The 22,727-nt window shown below is 41.8% G+C and overlaps 1 protein-coding gene across 1 annotated transcript in view; it reads right to left on the bottom strand.

Moving 5' to 3' along the window:
- Positions 1-1,138: 1,138 nt before the first annotated feature.
- LOC308481833 (uncharacterized protein) overlaps positions 1,139-22,727 on the bottom strand; it is a gene marked incomplete at its 5' end in the record, with an annotated part of 142,920 nt that continues 121,331 nt past the window's right edge. The window contains 3 exons of the mRNA XM_081014538.1: positions 1,139-2,980; positions 4,437-4,573; positions 10,017-10,223. Of these exons, the coding sequence (XP_080870664.1) occupies positions 2,977-2,980; positions 4,437-4,573; positions 10,017-10,223 (348 nt within the window). The 3' untranslated portion in view covers positions 1,139-2,976. The remainder of the gene's footprint in view (positions 2,981-4,436; positions 4,574-10,016; positions 10,224-22,727) is intronic.

The raw sequence follows: 22,727 nt of genomic DNA, 5'->3' as shown, positions 1-22,727 counted from the left end.
TTTGCTGTCAATGCTGATCATGCTGACCTCATATTTGGTGAGCACACAGATGATGATCTTCTTCCTCAGCCACCTGCTCATAAATTACAATTGTGCTCACGGATGTGTGGATCGCATCTAAATAGAATGCTAAACAAAAAATGTGTGGTTTGGGACTTGCAGATCAAGCACAATATCAAAACTCTTGATGAAAACACAAAAAGGTAAACATTACACACCATTGTTGGTGTCTAGGGGTTGCGTTGCTGAGAGTGAAATAGGTATAATGACACTTAATTGGCTGAGTACCAATTAATTAGGTATTTCCTTCTCCTTCCCTCTCTCCCTCTTAGATTATAATCCACATACATCTTTTTCATCCTGCTACTCCTTCAGCTCGCTCCATCAGTGTAACCAGCTGATTTATTTAATAAAACCAATGCCTTAGCATTCCTGAAAAATACTGCTTCCAATAGAACGCTCCCATGCTGTGATTGGTGAAGTGGTAAGTAATTTGCTTTTAATGCTAGCACATACCACTTAGCACTATATTTAACCGAATGATGAAAATCTCTAATTTTTCATCCACTTGCTTTAACTGGTGCTCACTGCCATCCATCTAGGTGCAGTGGGAGCTTTTCTCCTGGAAATGTTTTAATAGACCTTGCTCTCCAGTCTACAACAAGCATTTTAATTTTTAATTCATACTTATGACTTTATCCTATAATAGACCAGAACTACAGATGCGGGAGTATGTTGTAGACAATAAGAGCACAGTGGGTACCTAGGGAAACTATGGCACTAAAAGGGTTCTTTATTTACACTTTTCAGTAATGACTACATATATTCAGTTATACAGGAGGAAATTGTAAAAAGGAATGCCACCATAGGCAGGCAATTACTATGTGACTATAACTAAGTGATATGGATGAGGTTGCTAATAACTACAGAGGAGAATACAATCTGTACAAGTTACGAGCCAAATTCTATTTTGTTCGTATCTTATCAGTGACTCCCCACCACCACCTCACCTCCATGGGATTCATGCAGGATTTAGGAAACAATAACACAGAACTAAATCTATATTCAAATCTGTATGAGTTGAACTAGATACGCTCCCCCCCCAAAAAAAAAAAAAAAATACTGCAAAACTACAAAGTGTGGTTTGTAATTTTTACTCATTCATGGGAATTAATAGGGTAAGGTAAGGACTTGATGAATCTCTGGATTGTGTTCACTATGAAACAGTCATTCCAAGGATTTGGGGGAGGTCCCTGCTCCCATTTAAAAGATTCTTCCAATGATCCGAATGCCCTTTCTTCCCACTGAATTGAGCTCCTTTTTCCCAGGAGCAACAGGGACTAGACGAAGGAGCTTTCTGATTTGTGTTTGTGCCAGTCGCATGGGACACGCCCCCTGGAAAAGCTGGAACATTTGGATTATCCTACCATGCTCTGATATAGCTGTACTCATCTAGGCAGCCACTTGATTCCTCCCTGACTTGATCTGACCTGGGTCATTACTTGGGCAACAACCTTGTCCATGATGTTCTCCATACACTTTCCAAGCCCTCCACTTTTCAGCTTTGTTGAGTGTTTTCCAGTCTCTCTCCAACCTGCTTCGCACATCCTAGAAAGCCAAACCATGACTCACCAAGACCATGACTTTCCAAGCCCCGCCTAAGACTCCTGCTAATCTACTCAGCATCTGTCTCCAGGCTCCTTACCCATCACTCTGGACTTGTGCCTCCAACACCCGACATTTGTAGGTGTCCAAATCCCATGGCTGACAGTACCTTAGGATACAGCGATGCTTCTTTTATCATGTGAGGGGAGAAGAAGAATGGTCAAGCTGCAGAGGAATTTAAGTAACTTTTGGAAGAACTCATCGTTCTTGGGTTCACAGATGTACCATACTCACTTCCCACTTTTGGGGGGGCATACTAAGGGGGGCAGCTGCAGGGGTTGGAGAGGGAATTCACTCATGCAGTAGGGCCCTAGGAAGTCAGACCAGAGAACCATCTAGCTCAGTCTCATCTAAAAGGTAAAGGTAAAAGGACTCCTGACCATCAGGTCCAGTTGTGACCGACTCTGTGGTTGCAGTGCTCATCTCGCTTTATTGGCCGAGGGAGCTTGCGTTTGTCCGCAGACAGCTTCCAGGTCATGTGGCCAGCATGACTAAGCTGCTTCTGGCGAACCAGAGCAGCACACGGAAACACCGTTTACCTTCCTGCTGGAGCGGTACCTATTTATCTACTTGCACTTTGTGCTTTCGAACTGCTGGGTTGGCAGGAGCTGGGACCGAACAACGGGAGCTCACCCTGTCGCAGGGATTCGAACCGCCGACCTTCTGATTGACAAGTCCTAGGCTCTGTGGTGTAGCCCACAGGTGGGTGCTTATATTGGTTAAGTTTAAGTTAAAATCCAGCAACTAAATCCAAAATGCAATGCTTTTTAAAATAACCTCCAAGGTCAAGTTCTTAAAGCAAACATTGAAATGTTTTGCCAAAATACAAGTTCACAGACATTTTCACATTATTCCCTTCTATTTCTTTTTCTGGGCAAAATAATCAGCTTACTCCTATTACTGAGGATCTGGGAAGATTTCCTGGCAGTTGCCACATTTGTTTGCTTGCATGCTTACTTTTCAGAACCAAACCATGCTGTCATGTGTTTTGAGGCTTAACAGCTCCCCATGTACATTGTGGAAAACCCTGAAATAAATTTGAAGTACATTCTGTGGTTCCAAGGGTCAATATAATGAATTCTAAAATAGGGGAAAAGCCCTTGCAATAAAAACACAATAAGAAAGCACTCCAAATCTGGACTGCAGTCAGTCACAAGTTTGGAGGGCACTACCTTCTGCATCATACAATACAATAATAAATGTACACAGTAAATAAAAAAAGTATTAGTAGACTGCGATGAAGATTGTCATATGAATCAAGATGCATTTGCAGCGCTCTTCTTGATTAATTAGCTACTGAAGACAACAGGTTCACCTAAAAATGAAAAGGAAATGAGTTGTTTAGACCATAACAGTTGCCAACCACCATTGTCCCACCAATTTACAGTTCTTTTAACATTTTCACTAGTAAAATTTACCCTATAATTTCCAGTTGTTTTGGCTCCGTGTTTGTGGAGTGTACAGACACCCTTCACATAATTCCCTGCTGGACTGGCAAGAGTGGGTGCTGCTTTGCTGGAAGCATTTAAGGAGTGAGTACACTACGGTCAGGCCAGTTGGCCCATTTTAGCTTCTCTGTTTCTCATTTTTCCAACTGAATTCCACTTGCAACATTTCCACATCGGTTTTTAAAAAGTCCTTACAAAAGATCGTAAGTATTTTAGTGCACATTTCCTAACAGACACGTTTTTGCGTGCAATTTGCCTAATAGGCCCATTTTGTAAGCGTTTTCCCCATATTTAACACATCCGTGCACATTAAAATGCATACATTAGTGAAAATAACGTAGGGAAAAAATACATTAGGTTGGGGAAAACGCTTGGAAAATATGCATCTCCTACATGTTTTTTGACTGGAGAGGTGCACGCAAATATTGAGAAGTGCAAATTTCAGATGATAGCTGTTTGGGAAAGTGCAGATTAGGTAAATTCACTATAAAATGTGAGCTGAACTGAATTGCTTCCTTATCCCTAAGATGGACATCTATATGCCATGGACCGCTGTAAGATTCTACATTGATTAGGGTGTTGTACTAGAGGAGCTACAAGGTCCCTGTGTAGTACTGTGAATAAAGTTCCAACTCTGTATTACAATTCCATTTATCTCATTTATCTCAGACCCTCACATATCTGTTGTAGATCCTTAAAAAATGAAGAGACTGTAGGCTCCATCTTTGGAGAATGCTATAAATCACAGGTAGCTGAATTGACATGTTTTGCAATGGAGGTGCTCTCATATATCACAGCTAGTGCAGGAGGTCAGTTTAGCTGGAGTCTTACTCTAGGAGGGTCATAGCCAGTGGTAGAATACTTGTTTTGCAGCCCCAAGTTTGATCCATTGTATCTCCAAGAAAGACCTGTCTGGAACCTGGAGAGCCCTGCTAGATACCGAGTTAGAAGGACCACTGGTCTGACTCTATATAAGGCAACTTCCTGTGTTCTGCAGAATACAGTATATTCCACATAATCCAGCCTTGGTCATGGTGTTTACAAATTTCACATATGTTCCCTGGCCATGGACTTAAAGCCACCACTGGATGCTAAGCCAACCTCAAAGTCATCAGGTCTGGATTGGACCCATCATCCGGCCCTCCTCCCCTTCCACTGTGGCCACCATGAATGACAGGGCTGTAGATGCTTTTGTTCATAAACCAGATAGTTTGTCAAAACAGGAGGAGGACTTTTCTTACAGAGGGCTTTTGCTCAGCGCTATCGCTTTTGATGCACTCTGTTCCATGTTTACAAGAGAGCGGCAGTCACTGAAAGTAATACCTGTATTCTTTTCTTCTTTCCCTTAGCTTGTTCTCAGAAGAAATTCCCAGTGCATTATCTGTTTCACTTATGTGCTCCGGAACGAATGCACCCCCTTCATTGCGTATGAAATTTATTCCACTAATGTCACCAAATGCCTGAAAAATACAGTGTGCAGGCTCATTGGTTGTGGCACAGTCCAGTGCGATATCAAGTCAAAAGAAACAAAAGTAAGCAGACTCTGGGCACAGTTTATTTATTTGTTTAAATTACAGATTAGCAGCTCTTTTGTGTGTGAAATTTGGTACTGTCATGGCAATAACCCAGATTCCCTTCTAATGTACAATTTGGGTTTCATGGTTGAATTCCGCTCCTGTGTTTTGTAGCAATTTTTTTAACAGCCCTGCCAAAACACTATAGAGGGAGTGTGCGTACAGAGAGAGTCACTAATAACATGTACAGTGGCAAATGAAGACTTAATTCCACATGAAAGGTGAATCCACCTAGGTTTTGCTTCAGCTCTAAGAAATAAATATAGTAGAATAGAACTGCATTTCTCATGCTCAGCTATTTTCTTTCTGTAGGATACTGTTGGGAAGTGAGTAAGAAAAGTATACGAAATAAAGGGGGGAAGCTACTGGCTTTGGGAATACACTGGATGTAGGAAAAATATTGCAGATGAGTGATTCAAATATAGAATAATATTGTCGTGACCCATTGTCATGCTGCATCTAGGATCACCTAGAATCTACATCAAGGATCATTTAGGGCTACAGGCTTTGCTGGAGAGTGACTGATGGGGTATGTCAAGACAAACACAATTGGTGTCCTCATTACCTATATAAAGATAAGCAAACGGGAGTGATCTTTCATGGATGGTCAAACAGGTGTAGAGACTGGACATATAAGACAATGAGCAATTAAGGTGAATGCACCATTCTGATGGAAGAAATGAACAAACTGTGTTGGAGTTGGTGACATGGGCTAGATCTCTTAATAGATTCAGCAAATTCACAAACTCTACCACATCTCTTTAAAAAAATTAAATGAGAATAAGCTTGTACTTAATGCTGCATTGAAATCAATTGGTGTCAAAAAAATTATTCATGCAGAGACTGATCTTCAAAATTCATAATTATATATTACTTACTAATTATATTTAATTTAATTAACTTAATAATTATATATAACTCACATGTTAAATGCTAAGAACTATAATAATAGTAATCACTTCACATTTTATAAGCTGTTAACAAATTTGGATATAATAAACTGTAGCATGTATACAAATATAAACAAACATATACATAGTCTCAATACTGAATTAATTAAAGGCCAAGTCATTGCTTCTGAAAGTGACTCAATGGCAGTAACCTTTTAATTAATCAACTTCGCCCAAAAGTTCACTTCATAGTGTAATTATAAAAGTGAGTAAAAATTATAATTGATGTGTTTTTGTCAATCTATGTAGCTGCAAGGTACTTTTTGAAAAGGTTATATTTTTGTTTAGGTAAGCTGAGCTAATATTGCCTTGGTAATTATCTTTGACTTTTTTTTTTGCTTTTTCTAAAAAAAACAAAAACAAACTTGAATCAGCAATAAGATATGCTAAATAAATATTTGAAGCATTTAAACATTAAGAATGTGGATTGTGGAAATATGCTGGAGCAAACTTGGAATGAACCACAAAGTCTAAGCAAAGTTTTCTCCTCATCCGCAAAAGGCCCATTTGGAATTAAATAACCTGGCACATTGATTTTTACTATCACAATTTATGTTTGCTTTCTGGAACAGACATAGCAAGTCGAGGCTCCTCCTCACTCAGGAGCCATTTATCAAATGGAATGAAATCGCTTCAGAAGTGCATCCATTTTGTATTTCCCAAATATAAACATTAGAGCAGAAGTTTTAAGTAGAAAAATAAATGTAGCAGTTACTTTTGCATATGTTAACTTGCATGCACACATGTTGGAAAATGCACAAAGTGTACAAGAATCAGCTACATTTCAAGTTGTTCCAAATGAACAGATGTCACAACACATTGTGTCACCAAAACCAAGTGGGCAGCCTGTTTTGTTTTCCTCCAACAACCTCTCTGGGAGGGACGACACATGACTCCGCCCCATCAATTTTGGGGTCACGTTGAACACTTGTTTGCTGGTTGTGGTGGTGGCCAGGTTGTCTGATAGCAGCCAGGCCTGAAGCAAGAAGGCATACATTTTTAAAAGGCAGCCCTTATGCCACCTCATAAGAAGGTACCAAGGACTAACTTTTTAAAAGGTTTGCTTTCTTATTTGACAGCTAGGAACTGTTCCAAACAGCTAGAAACAACAGCAAGCATGCCACCTTGCCTCCACAATCAAGGGTGCCGGGACCGTGTGAAGTCAGCATGTGTTGTGTGCAAGCCCTGCGGCATACGCATGTGAATTGAGTACCACCATGTTCTGTGTGTGCATGGCCGCCACAGAATTTTGAGGGGGCCCATCCAACTCCTTGAATTTTTTTTTTGGGGGGGGGGGTCCTTGCCCCCCCCAGTCTTCCCTAGGTAGTGCCCATGAAGCACAGTATAGTTTAAGCCAAAAGAGGCTTCAGCGATTTGGATTACTATTAGATGAGCATCCCACCTGTCTTCAAAATTGCCATGCAGACATGTCTTTAGTCCAGTTGTTTCTACATATCAAACCCTTTCCCACAGTACCAGGGAGGAGACAGGGAGGTGAAACCCTACGTGAGACATCATCTGAATTTTTAAAACAAATACTACAACTTCCTTGCTAAAAGGTGTATGTGTCTCACCTTTCTGCTCTCTGCATCACTGTGAATGAGAGACTTCATAATTCATCATTATAAGTCAGCCCTGGTTTAACCACAACAATGTCAGTGGATGATTGGGATGTGAATAATAGTCTATTGGAGAGGCCTAGTCCCTTCATAGATCTCTAGTCCCAGAGATTTGGAGCTGATTTAAATTAGGTGTGTGCATTTGGTTGGAGTGAATCCTGAATGCCGAGCAGAAGTAGAGTGCATCAGAAGGATTTTGTCTTGTCTGAGGTAAAGTGAACACACACTCCCTCTGTATATGGCTGCGTGAGTTGAAGCAGGGACCCCTGAAGCAGTTCGTGGCACCTTGGTGATTCAGGCATTAAAAAAAAATACTGCAGACTAGCGTCTACTGAAAGTGACACCATGTATCTAAGCTTTCTTGAACGCTTTAATTTAATTTTGACCATGCTTTTCGGAGCAAGGGTCATCCATCTTGATCAGAAATGCTACAAGCCCCAAAATACAGATGTGTGGCCATCCCTGAATATCACAGCTAGTGCATACTTGTGGCCATCTTCAATGTCATCTGACTTTCATCAGAAGGTGATGCCTCACCTTTTCTTTACTGGGTCCACAGCTCTTCATTTATGACTTACAGACTTACATATCATTTGCATTTATGCCTTGAAATTGTTCAGGGTATCCTCTCTGTGAAGATTTCAGCCATTCATATGTCAATGAATTGATCCAAGTAAGGGTCAATTAGCTCCTGCATTAGGCTGTCGAATCATCCCTGATGTTCTCTGATTTGGATTGCAGTAGAAGTCCTCCCTCCCTCCCATGAATGTGCAGTCTTCTGGTGCAGAAAGCATTTAACTTGGGGCTCCACTGCATGTGAGCAAACGTAACCACCAACACATTTGGGCTTGCTTTCACTACGTACAACATTTCAGTATAATCAATGGCCTTGTTCATGGGTTATCTCATTCGTGGTACTCGGAGTAAGAGTTCAAATCTAAATACAGTGAATTGCTTTCAAAATAAAGCATTAGGTAATCTGTTTATTTCCCCAGGAAGCACTCACCAGCCACAAATGTGTAAGCGATTTGAGAGCTGTTTGATATGTCCTTACCAGTTCCAAGAACAATGCGCCAAACTGTGCAGCCCTTCATTTTTATAAAAGTACAGTTTTCTCAAACAGCCACAACACATTCGGTGTTCCTTAGATTAAATATCTGAATATTGCTTCTGAAGGAACAGCTGTCAGCTTAAATCTAAAGTCTAGTTTGTTTACTGATCGTATTTTATATTTGTTAGGAAATGACACCAAATGGCAATAACATTGCGGAAAGTGTTCTACTGGGGAATATACATGCCCTTTGGTTACAGTATACATATCTTTATACATAATGCCAGTATATTTTCCCTAGAATTATGTTAAATATGTAAAAAGCCTTTCCTCATAAAGGTAAAAATGCTAGATGATTCCAAGCTATAATTTAGCATTAGTGTCAAGATTGTTTCGGAAAATAAGCTACAGTTACCGCTTCATTCTTTTTAAGTGTCACTCAGCATACCGTATCTGATCTTGCATTCCAAATAAGCCTAGATGATTTTATTCACTTTCCAAGGCAGACACAAGAGCTTAAGCATCATGTGCAGCATATGGATGGATGTAAACGGCTTCATGAAGTAATAGGCTAGTTACCCAGACTGTCTGATCTTATTACCGCTTGCTTCATTTCAAGCAATTGTGGAAGGTAGGGAAGATCTCCCTTTCATCTTCTCTGTGTTTAGAGTGATTCAATCTTAAGGGTGGTTTTGTTTTGCTTTTTTAAAAACCAGATAAAAAGCAGGCTGTCCCAAAAAAAGAAAGAAAAAAGTTTCTGTGCAACATTAAGCTTTACTTACCCTTTAATAAGAAACTGATTTCGTCTTGAGTTAAAAGTGGCTTATCGTTGCCCTCTTAATAAGAAATCAACTGAAGGCAGCAGAAGCCAAGATAATAACAAAACAAAAATCGCCATATTTGTGTTATCACAATGTATCACCAGTATTAAATGCTCTGTGCATGGCTTCTGAATGCATTTAAAATGCTAAAACTCAAAGGACAATTTAAAAAGGAAGAACTATGAATGAAACAATGACTTGTTTTTAGGGAGGTGGCAATTTTGCATGCAGAAAGTGCTTGCTTCAATGCTGAGAGAGGCTAAAACCCCAGAAGGCCACTGCCTATCCATGGGAAACTGGGTTTGCAACTTCTTTCCAGCACATGCATGCAGCTTCCTCCCTCATCCCTCCCCCCTTTTCTCAAGCACACACCACTATATATTCCTCACCTCTTCCCTCCCTCTTTCTCCCAGAATTCAGATGCCCCCTCAAAAGAACACATTTCCCCACGGAACACATTGCTCCATCCTAATCCCAAACTGAAATTGTTCACGCAGACGATAAATAGAAAATAATAATGAATAGACAACTTTCTTACTATATGTGTGGTAGGAGCACAAACACACAATGAGCGACATCAATCAGAAGATGACCATATTTCTCCTAACACAGCAACAATTCTCTTTCTCCCAGATCTGCTCCAAAAGGTGCCCTAACATTTATTTTTAATATGTTTTTTTCTGGTTTTATATCTTGATTTTATTCTGTGAACCGCCCTCAGAGCTCCGGGTATAGGGCGGTATATGAATTATTTACTACGGAGACTGATTTGTGTAGAATGCTATCAAGTGACCAGTATAGAATGATCCTGAATACACTGTACAGTGGCCTATGGTCATTTGGCTGTAACAATTACATCACATTAAAAACCAGAATGTTGGGACTTACCTCTACAATAGCACCACTAGGCAGTCTAAGGAAGTGCCTGTACAGTTCTTGGAAGCCCCCAAGATGAACTGTGTATATAGATACATGAACAGTGACCGCTCCTGAGCTTCCGATAGATTTCAAGATTTCATTTGGGAGCTGGAGGCCAGTACTGGAGACATCAGATTTATTGGCATGGTCTTTCCAGATATAATCACAGACAATGACCTAGTGAAGGAGAGATCATATGGTTATTTCATTTCTGCCATGAGCTTGGTCCCTATTCAGCTACTTTACCTTATTCAAATTAACTTAATTTTTAAAAGAAACTTGGGATCAATAAGATTCATCCTACAAAAGATATTCCACAGGCAAAATTAATCATATTCATTATACTTGAAATTGCAAAGTATACATGCCTGTCAAGGCAAATAAATAAATGTGATATACGACATTAGCAAACATTATAGATTGACTGGAGTCAGGCATCTTATTTATTTCTTTATTTCTTTATTTTTGAAGTTAATACAAGTTGCCTAGCTGTGTTTTAATGCTGAAATACATTACAGCAGGGAATTGAAATGTGATAATTTTAGCAAAGCTGTAAATCTCATAATCAGCTTTGCATATGAGTAATCAGAAAACTTGCAGGATCTCAGTTTCTAAGGCTGCCAAACTTTATTTCTCAAAGTACCAAGCATAAGAACGAAAATTGCCCACTTTGCTCTGATAGCTGGATTTTGAAGACATGATGCATACAAATCTGTTAGTGATAATGTTTCAGATTCCTGGAAATTGTGGTTAAAAATATAACCTTGAAGCTCCGGTTTCTAAATATACATTTCACTTGAAGTGCATTTTGGGATATCCATTTTGCACACTCAGTTATATTTAATGATATTACTGAGCATTCTGTTGTTGCTCTCTTTACAACAACCCTCGGAAGCAACCTAGTATTGCCATATTGGCCTGAATATAAGTCTCACTTTTTCCCCACATTCCAACCATGAAAAGTTAAAGTGTGGCTTATATTCGCGACCTTACGGTATGCTACCAGGAGCATGGGGCAAACAGCAACAGGAGCATGGCAAAGCAGTGGCAGCCCCGTGTGTAGTTCCCCCATCCTCTCCCCCAAGGCTGGGAAGGGAGAGAGCAAGGAAGGGGAAAGGCCCCCAGCAACACAGCGCGGCTCCCCCCCCCCCCCCAGTATGCAGCCAGGAGCAGTAAGAATTGGAGTGGCTTATATTCGGGTATTTTTTTCTTTTTTTCTCTTTCCCCCTCCAATTTTAAAGGTGTGGCTTATATTCAGGTGCAGCTTCTATTTGGGCCAATACGGTATTGTCAGGGCTGCCTCAAGTCTCAGCTCACAAAAGACCAACGCCTATCTCTTCTTATATACAAAAGTGTTTATTGCAGTTCATTGTTTGCTTCAGATCCGAGGCGCGCAGCCCTACGTCTGTTACGCTTAGACCGCTGAAGTCCCCTCTGAATCCGTCCCTCCCCTGCACCAGTTTAAGAGGCTTGCGCTGCTCCACCTCTTTCTCTCTTTCCTTTTCCGCAGGGTCTTCCTGCCCGCTGGGGTTTCGCCCCTCCTGGATTCCTCTGACGCGGAATCCCCAGACTGCTCTTGCCCCCTCCTGCGGGCTTTGGGACCTGGCCCCTCCTCCGGGCTCCCTGTACTTCCGCGCGCCTCTACATTTGAACTTGGCGCGCGCGCCCAACCTCTAACCTTCCTTTTAACAGATACACTACTCCCTTCACTACTCCCCTCCCCTTCCGGGAGGGTGGCTTGCTCCGACCTCCCTCCCTTCTCTGCTGCCGGAGCTGCTTCCCCTGATACACTGAAACCTCCACCCCCTTCGCTGCACTCTGGCGGGGAGGCTGGTCCTGACGCCCAGCTGCCACTTTGGGATCCCCCGCTGGCCCCCTGCTCCTGACACGTCCCCCCTGGGGCTCCCCTGGCCTTGACCACCGGCGCCCCCTTCTGGGAATCCTCTGATTCGCTGGAAAGACTCATGGAATCTCTTGAGTCATTGTCATCCTCTTCCTCGCTGTCCTGGGATTCATCCCCATCGCTCTCCATCTCCTGCCTACCCTGTGCCTCTGTCCCTGAACCCCTGACAGGTATTATCCCTATATTGGAGATGGAAGGGTAAGAGTAGTTTGCCTAGAGGAGGGGTAGGGAGCCTCAGGCATGAGGGCCAAATACAAGACCCTATGGCCTATCTATCTGTCACATGTGACTCTCCCCAAGTCACACCCCCTTCCCAACAATGCTTCCTCTCCTCAGGCCACATTTCCTCACCAGTTCCCTCACCAGAAGCGGATTGATTCTTTGGGAGAAGCCATGATTGTTTTAAGTAGTATGGTACTGCTTTAACTGTGTAGCCCATAGGTTGAGATCCCACACATTCCTGCATAAGAGCAAGCCCCATTGAACTCAATAGGATTTACTTTGCAGAACTGCATAGGCTTACATTGTGAATATCCTTGCGGCTGCAGAATGCAGAATAGGTAGGAAGAAGAAGAAAATATTTATTTCCCAGAAAGGGCACAACTATTCATTTCAAACAACCTTCCTTTTCTAAACAGGAGTATGAAATCCACTGTAAACTGAGAAATGTGTCTTTCGGAATATCTTTAAACTGATATGTCCATTCAGTATTGAATAATTCAGAATGCATATCTGTTAAGGAGTAGAATGCTTTATCTCTAATGTGCCCTGAATAACTTGAAGTAAGTGCCAAGCAGAAGACTCTGCTGTCATCTGAAATCTCTGTCGTGAAGTTAATCAAAAACGTCCATTCATCTCCTCATAGGCCAAATGTGGCTTCATAAATCTGCTGAGACAGACTAGTCAAGAGACAGTGCATATAGGACATGTCAGAGGCACTGAAGACAGCTATGATCTAGATTCACAAGAGCTGACAAGAGACCACAAAATGACAGTACAGCATCCCGTAATCCTAAAGTGAAATCCATCTTTCAGCAGAAAAACAAATTAAGGGCAATAATTCGGTGATAAGAGGCAGGCCAGAACAGGTTCAAAACGCTGAATATTTCACAGGGTTGTTTAATTAAAACAGAAGCATGATGCTTAATTGCTCTGCAGCAGTTCAGCCTGAAATTAAGCCTGATGTGAATGCACTTGCAGTTGATTTAAGTTGTTATAATTGCAAAATATTACAAGGAATGAACACCAAGATAACACTCGAATGGGGCTTTCTAGTGCAAATCTTCTCTTCTCAGCTCTGTGCCAATTTGTGAGGGAAGAGGTGAGAGAAAGGATCGTAAATGTCAACCTGCCCACATTCTTTAGCAAGCCTCACATGGATTTAAATTTCAGCTCCCAAATGTGATGCATTTTCCCACACCAACAACATTTTGGTTGTCATTGTTTCCTTCATGATGGGGGGGGGCAGTCATTTAGGGAATACAGTGGTACCTCAGATTGCATACGCTTCAGGTTATAGACTCCGCTAACCCAGAAATATTACCTTGGGTTAAGAACTTTGCTTCAGGATGAGAACAGAAATCGTGCTCTGGCAGTGCGGCAGCAGCAGGAGGCCTCATTAGCTAAAGTGGTGCTTCAGGTTAAGAACAGTTTCAGGTTAAGAACGGCCCTCCAGAACGAATTAAGTACTTAACCTGAGGTACCACTGTACATAAAAGATTGGGAGATTTCATTTCCATGCATGCTAAATACAGGAGAGCATTTAGCAGTTTCAGAAGCTCCTATGGCAGAGTAGAAAGTGGGTTCCCTTGTCCATTCCAAGAGAGAGTTTTGGTGGGAAGCCTTCAAGTGCTCTTTGTCCTAGTTTACTAGATTCTTTCCAGACCACCTGAAATTTCCACACGCACCATATGACCTTTTAAACCAAGGTGTTCGATCAAGGTTTAAAACAAGGGAAAGCTACCAAATGGTGGCAGAATAGTGTTCTCTGGCCACACGCCCCTTCTCCATTGTTGCTTCACTTGGTCTCAAAGCCAAGATCCACTTACAGTGGAATCTTGGTTCTCGAATTTAATCCATTCCAGGAGTCCGTTCGACTCCCAAAACTGCTCGAAAACCAAGGCGCAGCTTCTGATTGGCTGCAGGAGCTTCCCGCACTCAAGCGGAAACTGCGTTGGATGTTTGGCTTCTGAAAAACATTCAAGAACTGGAAGTGAAGCATAAAAAGCAGAGCATGGTGGCTTTGAGCAAATGAGCTTCCTGATGCGACATATTCTGGATTCGCTTGGCTTAGTCACCTTGGGAACTTATCTGAAGGGCAGGGAAAACATTTCCCTGTGTGAAATAAATAAATCGTGTATTGCCAGATACCTTTATCAAACCCAAGCAAGAGTTCAGTGTTTGAATCCCTTCCACTCACTACAGATAGGTACTCACGCAAACAGCACACATATATCTGAGAAACGGCACAATTTTTCTGCAGGAAATTTCTCTGCAGGTTCCAAGCTCTCAAGTTTAGCCATAGGCAAATAAAAATGTGTGCTTATTTGATAATATTTATTTATTCGTAACTTTAAAAGTTTCAGTCACATTCCCAAGGATCAGAAGTACAACGTCACTAATGAGGGCCTAAAATTATGAAATGTGGGTGGTGCGTGATGCAGGGCAAATGAGCTTTTGCAATCTGTGTACTCAGTTCCGTTCTTTAACTATGTGCTGTGTGAAGAAACATTTCCTTTTGTCTGTCCTGAATTTTCCTACATCCCACTTCATTGCTCACCCCTCCACCCCAACACCAGGTTATTTATGAACAAGTTAAAAAGTACGATTTCTAAAAGTGATCCTTGAGGAATCCCACTTCTTAAACCACTGCGCTGTTAGAACTGTCCTTTTATTCCTACACTGTTTCTCATTCTTTTACCACTTACCCTCTCCCCTTATCCAGTGACTGCTAAGGTTACTCACAAATATTGGGTGGGAGATTGTCTCAAAACCTTTCTGAAAGTCTAAGTACACCATGTTGATGGGCTCACCCTTATCCATACACTCTCAAAGAACTCTAAAAAAAAAAAATTTTAGGCAGGACTTGACCTGTGTCCAAATTCACACTGAGCCCAAATATTTCCCTGCCCTACCAGCTTTGATCAATGCCACATTCTAAAAAACCAAGTAGTAAGATTTTCAGGCTATTAAGAAACCATGATTCCTGCATTGGAAACCAGGAATATTAGACCCTCCAAGTGTCCTTATCCATAAACCAGGAATATTAGACCCTCCAAGTGTCCTTATTTTGCAGGGACGGTCCCTGAATTACAGAAGCTGTCTCAGTTTCTGATTTGATCTTGGAATGTCTCACTTTTCCTTAGGACATCCCTATTTTCATCGGGGGGGAAATGGAGGGTATGGTAGGATGTCCCTATTTTCATGCTGGAGAGTATGGATGCGACTCCAAGCCAAGGAGATAAGTAACTATGCAACTTTTAGAAGACATCTGAAAGCAGCCCTGTGTAGAGAAATGTTTTAAAAAATGTTTAATGTTTAATTATGTTTTTATATGTGTTGGAAGCCCCCCAGAGTGGCTGGGGCAACCTAGTCAGATGGGTAGGGTAATTAATTAATTAAATAATAATAATAATTAATAATAATAATAATAATAATAATAATAATATAGGAAATCCCTATTTTCATTGGAGAAATGTTGGAGGGTACGGAATATCCTTTTGTGAAGACCCTGACTTCCTTTTAGCCTGCTAAGTAATATGCCCCTTTGTGCTAATACAGACAGCAAAATTTGCCGCAAGAGTACCTTTAGGTTTTGTGAATGAGGTGAGTCTGTTTGTGCTTTCTGAGTCTAAACTGCTTTATCCACTTTGCAACTGCTATCTCCAATATACGCTGGAGGGGAGAAAATGTTATCTCTGTATTCAATATGCTTGATTTGCAGGGAAACACACACACATAACTGTTCTAGCATTATTCTAACCAACTGCCTGTTAGAGCAATGCCCTTTATTAGTGGAGTGCACTTTCAGTAATGACTCTATACAAGACAGCAAAAGATCACTGGCTGGTAAATGTCTGTGAATTCCATTTCCCACTGCAAACAAAACCCATTCTGAGCCACCAGCCAACAGAGTCTCCTCCAGCTGCTGGAGAAGAAGGAAACAAAAGTGATTATTTATGAAGAGTGGCAAAATAAGATCCCAAGGAAGCCTGTCATAAAATGCTTGTTGCATAATACGTGATGGATCAGTTCTATTATGTAACTTTCCCAAAGATATAACAATAAAGAGAGTTGCTAAGCATCATAGTCAGCATTAATTTACAGTAGGAAAAATAATTAGAATCTACCCCATTTTTAATTTATTTTTATTTTTTTTGGAAGAATGGAGTGAAAATGTAAACAATGCTTCCCTCCAGGCAAGCACTTTATCAAGTTGACAGGTGCATTTGAATTTCCGAGGGTGGGGGACATAATAGGTTATTTATGTGTCATTTTAATAGAAAGGCCCAACCATCAATATGGACAGGAGACTTTATCAGGACTGCTGTTTGCAACTAATCCACCAATTTAATACCCCAGGAAAATACCTGAGACAAAACTGGTCCATTTTTCTTATACACTCCATTATACCCAAATCAATATGGGCTCTATTCATCTCCAATCCTTAGCTCGGCAGGTGCCCATCACACTGCACCCCTCCCTCTCGACTCAAAAGGCGAGCAATGCTGGTTTGCATTCTAAGTCTGCGGTTCAAGCACTGGAAGTGAATGCAGAAAGAAGAGCTGAATAACTCAGGTCGATCCTGGGAAATTAGGGGTGGATTATGAAGGAGACATCTACAGCTCAAAAGGATCAGGTAGGAGGCAATAGGAAAGGTCTTTGCTAAGACCCCGGAGAGCTGCTGCCAGTTGGAGAAGACAATATTACGCTAGATGGACAATAAACTGATATAGTGTAAGGCTGCTTCCTAACAGGTAATGCTGTTTTGACTTGTCCATCCCCATTCTGCTAGGCAGCAGTGACACCACTGCCAGGTGTGTGCCTCCACCACTCATCATTACAATGTAATTTTGGAGCAGGCATAGGCAAACTCGGCCTTCCAGATGTTTTGGGACTACAACTCCCATCATCCCTGACCACTGGTCCTGTTAGTTAGGGATGATGGGAGTTGTAGTCCCAAAACATCTGGAGGCCTGAGTTTGCCTATGCCTCTTTTGAGCATTCTTTCTTAATTCTTTCTTAATCAAGATTCACAAACTTTGGACACGCTATGGCGGGACAGTATTTATCCAATGGGTAACGTTTACAATTCATTTGAAAAATTGGAGATGAACAGCAACAGCAACCAACAACAAGAATTCAGAGGGCAACTGAATCCAAATACATGTCTTTGTGCCTCTGCTCTCCATCGAAATCATTATCAACCCAGCGGCTCTACTGCCTGAACTCAGCTACAATGGTTCAATCAATGTCAGGACATTGTGGGTGCTAGCTATTGGGGGGAAATGGCCTCGCAATGTGTCATCTTGCGGTTTTCAGAGCTGATTCATCACAGGTCTTTCCTTGGCCATGCTATTTGGACACCTGGCTTTGAACATAAAGAGGGGGAGATTAGAAAAAGAAGGAAGAACAGCAGCCAATTCCTGTAGAAAAGAGCAATTTCATTTTGCAGGATTAATTAAAATGTGGGAGATCAACTGCAATGCGAGGGAAGGCGTGGACCTTTTGCCTGTGGATCAATGTTCTGTGAGATATATAACCCTCTCAAAAGCAAAATGGAATTCCTTCAAATTGTCTTGCTCACCAGGCTCTCTGTTTTGAAGCTATTTCTTTTAGTCAGTACCAGTTTTTTCCTTGATTGCAGTTTTCACTTCTAACTCAAAGTTTCTGTATGTTAAAATATATGAAATCAAAGGACACTTCTAAAAATAACCATTCTTAAATAAGCATCTAATATAAAGCCTCCATCTGTCAATCACCTGCTGTCACAATGATGGCAGGTGAGCTGTTTCTGCCCACATGGATGATCATCTGATCTTCAGGGCTCAATAGCTGCATGGCACCTTGCAATCCCTGACAACCTAGTGCCTGCAAATCTGCTTTGGCCTAGTTGAATATTTACCTGTCCCACACAGGTATGGCAGGGGCCATAGCATGGCTAAAATAGCCCTAGCTGCACCAATGACAACAAATACAGGCGATCCTTGTTTTGCACAGGGGTTACGTTCTCCACCATGGGACGTGGGTAGCGCTGTGGGTTAAACCACAGAGCCTAGGACTTGCTGATCAGAAGGTTAGCGGTTCGAATCCCTGCAACAGGGTGAGCTCCTGTTGCTCAGTCCCTGCTCTTGCCAACCTAGCAGTTCAAAAGCACATCAAAGTGCAAGTAGATAAATAGGTACTGCTCCGGCGGGAAGGTAAACGGCGTTTCCATGTGCTGCTCTGGTCGCCAGAAGTGGCTTAGTCATGCTGGCCACATGACCCGGAAGCTGTATGCCGGCTCCCTCGGTCAATAAAGCGAGATGAGTGCTGCAACCCCAGAGTCGGTCACGACTGGACCTAATGATCAGGGGTCCCATTACCTTACATTCTAGACCCTGTGCCTGTTGGCACAGCCCATGAAAAGCGTTCCACCCCACCTCTGTTCTGCCCCCATCCCACCCTTTCAGTGATGACTTAGTGGTGTTTTAATGACTTTGGGGGTCACTTTGAGGTTTGGCACCATGCACGTGTGTGTGTTAGCATATCAGCCAGTCATGTCTAAACCAGGAGTTGCCTGTATACATGCTTATTTCCTTGGTCTGTACATTACCTGCAATTGGTACAAACAAATTAGTGTCAGCTTTGGCAAGCAAAAATGCCATTAGATATGTTGCAGTGATAGGGGTCATAAAAGCAAAGTTTTTTTAAACTCTTACTGATGAATATCTTTCCTTCCCAGTTGCATGAATTTGAATAATATTCTTTTAGCAGATCATTATTCATGCACAGCTTCTCCTGCTTGTACCGTTTATCCGAGGTGTCCTATTAAAGCGGTTGTTGGTACGTTGGCTTGATTTTGGAAAGGGGCTAGCAAATTCAGGAAGGAACTGAAAATCACTTCAAGACAGATCCTTTTAATCAATCTCAGGCTTGCAGGAGTGAGGATTTATGAGGGTCTTTCACCCCTAGGTGTGATGCTAGTAACATAATCCAATGTAACTGTTAACGTTTGCATCTGGGCATCCACTGGAGAACCGAACCATAGCCGCGGAGCTAAAGAAGGCAAAAGGCATAACTTCAAGTGTTAATTGTTTGAGACTCTTATACAAAACATTCACAAACTACATGGGCTCAAGTGCTGTGGAGGCTACAGTGATGGGGAAACTAGGCCTTAATTAACTCCTGGGGTAATTTACAAGTATGCACACCGCACTAGTTGCTGGGCTTGCTAACAAGACCCTTGATCGATGGCATGTGTTCAGGAAGGGGGCTGTATTGTGGCAGATAATAGGGGGGAATCGAGGGAACAGATAGGAACAAACTGAGGACCCAAAGCTCAAGGAAACCGTTTTTTTTTGGGGGGGGGGAGAAAAAGGCTTCCACTTGCATCTCCCCCTCAGCTTCACCATTTTGTCTTCTCAGACACTGGCATCACATGTGCGGGACAATGTTCATGCATATCTGATTCACACAATTGTTTCCGAAATGGTTCTTTCCATTCCTTCTCATAAAGCTTTTTGTGGCAGCAAGTTTGGCATAGTGGTTAGAATGCGAAGGCTGGAAAGGCCTTGGACCTCAGCCTGACCAACTTTATAGGGTTGTTTTGGGGAATAAGATGAGAAGGCGAAGGCAGAATGTATTCTGCCTTGAGCTCTTTGGAGAAATGGCACAATATAAAGGTAACAGGTACATACATACACACATATAATGTATACCAGGCATCCCCAAACTCAGCCCCCTAGCTGTTTTGGAACTACAGTTCCCATCATCCTTGACCACTGGTCCTGTTAGCAAGGGATGGTGGGAGTTGTAGTCCCAAAACAACTGGAGGGCTGAGTTTGGGGATGCCTGATATATACACATTCCTTACCCAGTTTTGGAACTGTGGTAGAATCCAGATGTAACCAGTTGACTACAAGCATTTAACAGCCTGGACAAGAAGAAAGCGGGTGGCCCACAGTTCCCGAATCAACTCTAAGGCCTTCCATTAAGCTCACCAAATCTCATTTGCAGGGCTGTCCTATGGAAGTTGGAGCAAGCTTGATTTCTCCTGCTCTGGGGGGTAGGACTGGAACCAGAGGCTTCAAGTTACAAGAAAGGAGATTCCAACTAAACCTCATGAAGAACTTTCCGACAGTAAGGGCAGTAAGAGTTTGACAGTGGATCGGTCTTCCTCAGGAGATTGTGGATTCTCCTTCCCTGGAGGTTTTTAAGCAGAGGTTGGATGGTCATCTGTCATGGCTGCTTTAGCTGAGATGCCTGCATCGCAGGGGGTTGGACTAGATGACATTGAACTAGATGGCATGTTTGTACCGAAGTGAATCCCACAGAACCCAGCGGGATTTACTCTCTATTAATAATGTTCAGGACGCGGGTGGCGCTGTGGGTTAAACCACAGAGCCTAGGACTTGCCAATCAGAAGGTCGGCGGTTCAAATCCCTGCGACGGGGTGAGCTTCCATTGCTCGGTCCCTGCTCCTGCCAACCTAGCAGTTTGAAAGCACGTCAAAGTGCAAGTAGATAAATAGGTACCGCTCCAGTGGGAAGGCAAACGGCGTTTCCGTGCGCTGCTCTGGTTCGCCAGAAGCGGCTTAGTCATGCTGGCCACATGACCTGGAAGCTGTACACCGGCTCCCTTGGCCAATAAAGCGAGATGAGCGCCGCAACCCCAGAGTCAGCCACAACTGGACCTAATGGTCAGGGGTTCTTAATAATGTTCAGGGTTGCAGGCTAAGGCTGCCAGTCTAGGCACACTTAGCTAAGGAGGAAGCCTCATTAAACACAATGGACTTACTTCTGAGGCAACCTACACAGAACTGCACTCCATTTGCCATAGTCTAATGCCTTTATTAAACTGTCTAGGAACAAGGTAAATTAAAGGTGAATGGTACCAATTCAATTCATTCATTCATTTAAATGAAGCTGATGAGCTTTGAGTGAAAGTTTTCCTGCCCTGGAAAGGCAGGAGTTCTACTTTGAATTTGCTGCCAAGCCTGTCAGAATAAAGTCTATCACCCCTTTGCTTGTTTTATTTTTCTTGCAGAACAAAATGTGGGGTGTTTTATGCATTCGAGTAGAACAGCTTGTTTATTCCAGCTGTTTAATATTTGTCAGGGGACCTACCAACCTCAGGCAACTTTTTCAAGGTTCATTAAAACCAGACCACAGACAAAACCTGCAGACTCATGTTAAGCCCACCTAACCCTTTGGACAGCTGCAAGGCAAGGCGCGTGGAATGTAGTCACTAATCTGAATAATGCTCCTGAATGAGATCTTACACTGTGTATTCTCCTTGCTTGTTTCAATACAAATATGGGAGCTTGCTTACCCAGGTAACTTCCTCTGAAATATTGTCACGGTGAAATTGTCAAAAGAACAAATGCAGTCTAATGCAATGGTTAAGCAGGCTAAAAGATAAGGTTGAAACTGGAAGCTAAAATCCTAATGTGACTTTTCATTATTACAAAGTGACCCTCTCTTTTTGCTTCATACTCTCATCTTTGAATGAAGGACTATAATGAAGGAGTGGAAATCAAAGTGGGATGGGGGATTTAATTTGCATTTAAGGGCCAAACTGCCTAATTCATACTTTCTGAAACATTATGTAAACAGAAAGACAGTTCTCCTTTGAAATCCGCACTTCTCCAAATTTTGCAAAGCAGCTGTTGATCCAAGTAATAGGTGAAAAATGCATATTCCAGAGTAAGATATCCATTAAAAATGCATACATTGGTGAAAATAACAGAGATGCATTATATCAGGTGAAATTGCTGTGTGTGTGTATGTAAAATTGCATATAAAATGTGTGCATTAAAAGAAATTCACACATTTTTAAAAAATGAGAACTCTTAAAAAATCACAAACTGTGAAATGTGGAGAACTGAATTTAAGATTAGAAAAAATGAAAAACTTAGAGCAATTGAAACTGACAAATTCACTCATTTTTATGGACAATACACATTCCTGGAGCTGTCTTTATTTTTGCAAACAAACAGAATTCCTCATGCCTTTCACTTCAAATGAATATTTCACTTTTCTACAAATTATACTTTTATGCAAATCTCGATCTTGGATGTCTAATCATTATCTGAATTTGGCTTTTGCCGCCCATCCTTCTCTATGTCTCCCATCTCAGGTAATCAGCATTTCTGTTTATTGAAAACATCTAGCTATCTGAAAACTTAGAATGTGCTCCAGATCATTCAGTTAAATGCTGCTGTGTATATCACTAATGCTACTTTGTACATGGCTAATATTTTCCAAAGCTTCTGACAGCCCAATCCATAACCCCATTTGCCTGGAATGCTAGTATGCATTCTGATTTACTTCAACGGCCCTAAATCTGTTTAAATTCAAGAATTTGGGATTCACTGGATTTTAGAGTTGCCTGTTCCAAACTCTCAAATAATTTACTTTGCAGCTTGCTCAATCTATTTATGATGCCATCCTGTATTATGGCCAGAAACATTTTAAAGGAGATGAACAGTTGTCCTCAACCTCATCAGGAAATAGCTATAACTCAGAGGGAGCTAAATATTCCTCTTTTTACGATCTTGTTTCTAATGGTTCAGCTAA

This window comes from Podarcis pityusensis (assembly GCF_964106645.2).
Source record: "Podarcis pityusensis genome assembly, chromosome: 7".
NCBI classification, from domain to species: domain Eukaryota; kingdom Metazoa; phylum Chordata; class Lepidosauria; order Squamata; family Lacertidae; genus Podarcis; species Podarcis pityusensis.
This window is presented reverse-complemented; position numbering and strand designations above follow the sequence as displayed.